Genomic DNA, 1,970 nt, shown 5'->3' with positions numbered 1-1,970 from the left:
TTTAAATGGGTCCTCTAGATCACAAAATGACTTGGGTTAGACAATAGACATTTAAAGTATTTGCTGCTGCACACAGGCCAAATTTAATGCATCTGAAAATTATTTGGAGAATCATAATTCATCATATTGGGTTGATTTTTGTCGCATGCCTACTTTTTAGCTTAAACGATCTTCAACAAAGTAAACTGTAACTTAAATTCTGCATTGGGACTTGCTGTAGTGATGTTTGCAGCCTGCTCAGTTTTAATGTTAGAGCAGCGTGGTGTGGCATCAGGTATCAGAGAGCTGTGCTGAAACTGACAGCAAAGAGAGCTCAGTCTTGCGAGAGAAAATATGTGTTGCAATTCATTGAACACTTAAAAAAATGTTTTTATTTAAGTAGTAATTTTAAGTACATTTTTAGTCTTTATTTTAGGTTATTCAATTTATATTTACAGGCATACTATATGGTTAAATGTATAACTAACTACAAGTAAAATATGGTCTGGTTTAATAAAGCAAAACTTTAATCATCATGCTTCATTACAGAGTTTCAAAATCAATGTTTTCTCATTGAATTCTGTTTTACATTACAGGTGCCTGTAGCAGGGCTCAGATCCCTGGTTAATATGTAAACTCTGCAACAGTGGGGATGAAAATGCCCATAGGAACATTGGCCCCTGATAAGCAAGGTAGGCTGCTGAGTCACTGGACACACAAGTGGACAATTTCAGTGACCTCCAGATAGCACTGATGGTTCTTGAATTGTTCTGACAGAGCAGATCGTAGAGCTCTGTCTCTTATGTCTTCCCCTTTTAAGTTTGTTTGGATGATGTTTTGATGAACTTTTGGGTCTGGATCTCAGCTGGTCTTAGAACACAGTAGGACTTTATTCTGAAAGTTTCTAAACAAATTCTGGACTTCAATATTTTTCAAGGTAAAGTCTCTTCTGAGATCTAAATTCTCAAAAATACTTCAGATCTGCTTTGTTAAAAATGGACAGTGAGCCTGGTGGTGCAGGGAATCAGCTTCTCCATGTTGACATCCATATTGATCAGCTGGAACCTCGTTGTGGAATCCTGGACCTCCTGAGAAGACTTCGTCCTCATTGGAAAGCGCAGGACATTCAGATGAAGGCAAGTGGATGTTTGTGTCTCTGGGGTAATTGCTATCCACATAAAACAGCATTGCATCTCAATATACAGAGTTATTTGTCCATGCTGAGCGGCTGTGGCTCAGGAGGTAGAGCAGGTCATCCACTAAGCAAAAGGTTGGCGGTTTGATCACTGGCTCCTCCCGCTGTATGTTGAAGTGTCCTGAGCAAGAACATTTACCATGATTGTATTTCTACATTGATTTTACTAAAGGTTGGTTGTCTGAAGCAGATACATTTCTATTGTGACTTGAATTCATATGGATCCTGTGTTCACCTTTTATTACACTGCTGTTGGCACCTTTTTGTAAAGACAAAGTCAGGCAGGTTAGAGTTTAGTAACATGACTGTGCCAAATGGTTTTCTTACACAGATCCGTCTGGGAAGTTGTCATCAGAAACTATTTGGAAAAGGTCAGACACTTTCAACAGTTGGCAGGTGATTGGATGAATCATCTGTCCATCACCATCTAACTTCAACCAATTCAATCAATGAACCATATAATGTAGTCAAACTCTTACCGAAGTCAGTTGGGAGAAGAGAGAAAACATCTTTTCCTTCAAGAGAAGCCTTCAGTGCAATTGCTTGCTCTTCTCTTTCTCTTCCATCAAGAAATACTATATATATCTATATATATAGATATAACTGATGCTAGCAACATCGACCCTAACCTCTTACGCAGCTGCTATTGCTGTTATTGAATGCTGTAGCTGCCAGTAGTTCCTCATAAGATGCTGATTGGCATGTTACCACTGTAGTTCTGTTGGGATCCAAGGATACTTTTAAATATGAACTTGCTCATTTGAAGTGTTTAACTGGACCAAAGGGAGCATGTTGA

The 1,970-nt window shown here is 38.7% G+C and overlaps 1 protein-coding gene across 1 annotated transcript; it reads left to right on the top strand.

The window, feature by feature from the left end:
• Positions 1-663: 663 nt before the first annotated feature.
• On the top strand, positions 664-1,115 carry LOC118330867 (ethanolamine kinase 1-like; the record flags this gene model as incomplete). Its single annotated transcript, XM_035665561.1, is given in 1 exon segment — positions 664-1,115. A coding segment is annotated over 1 exon segment (141 nt), but the record flags the coding sequence as incomplete, so codon positions are not given.
• Between the last annotated feature and the right edge of the window lie 855 nt (positions 1,116-1,970).

The sequence above is a fragment of the Morone saxatilis genome, unplaced genomic scaffold, assembly GCF_004916995.1.
Source record: "Morone saxatilis isolate NCDOM2014 unplaced genomic scaffold, NCSU_SB_2.0 Contig2, whole genome shotgun sequence".
Taxonomy (NCBI): domain Eukaryota; kingdom Metazoa; phylum Chordata; class Actinopteri; family Moronidae; genus Morone; species Morone saxatilis.
Note: the sequence above shows the minus strand (reverse complement) of the source record. Positions and strands in the feature narration are given on the sequence as shown.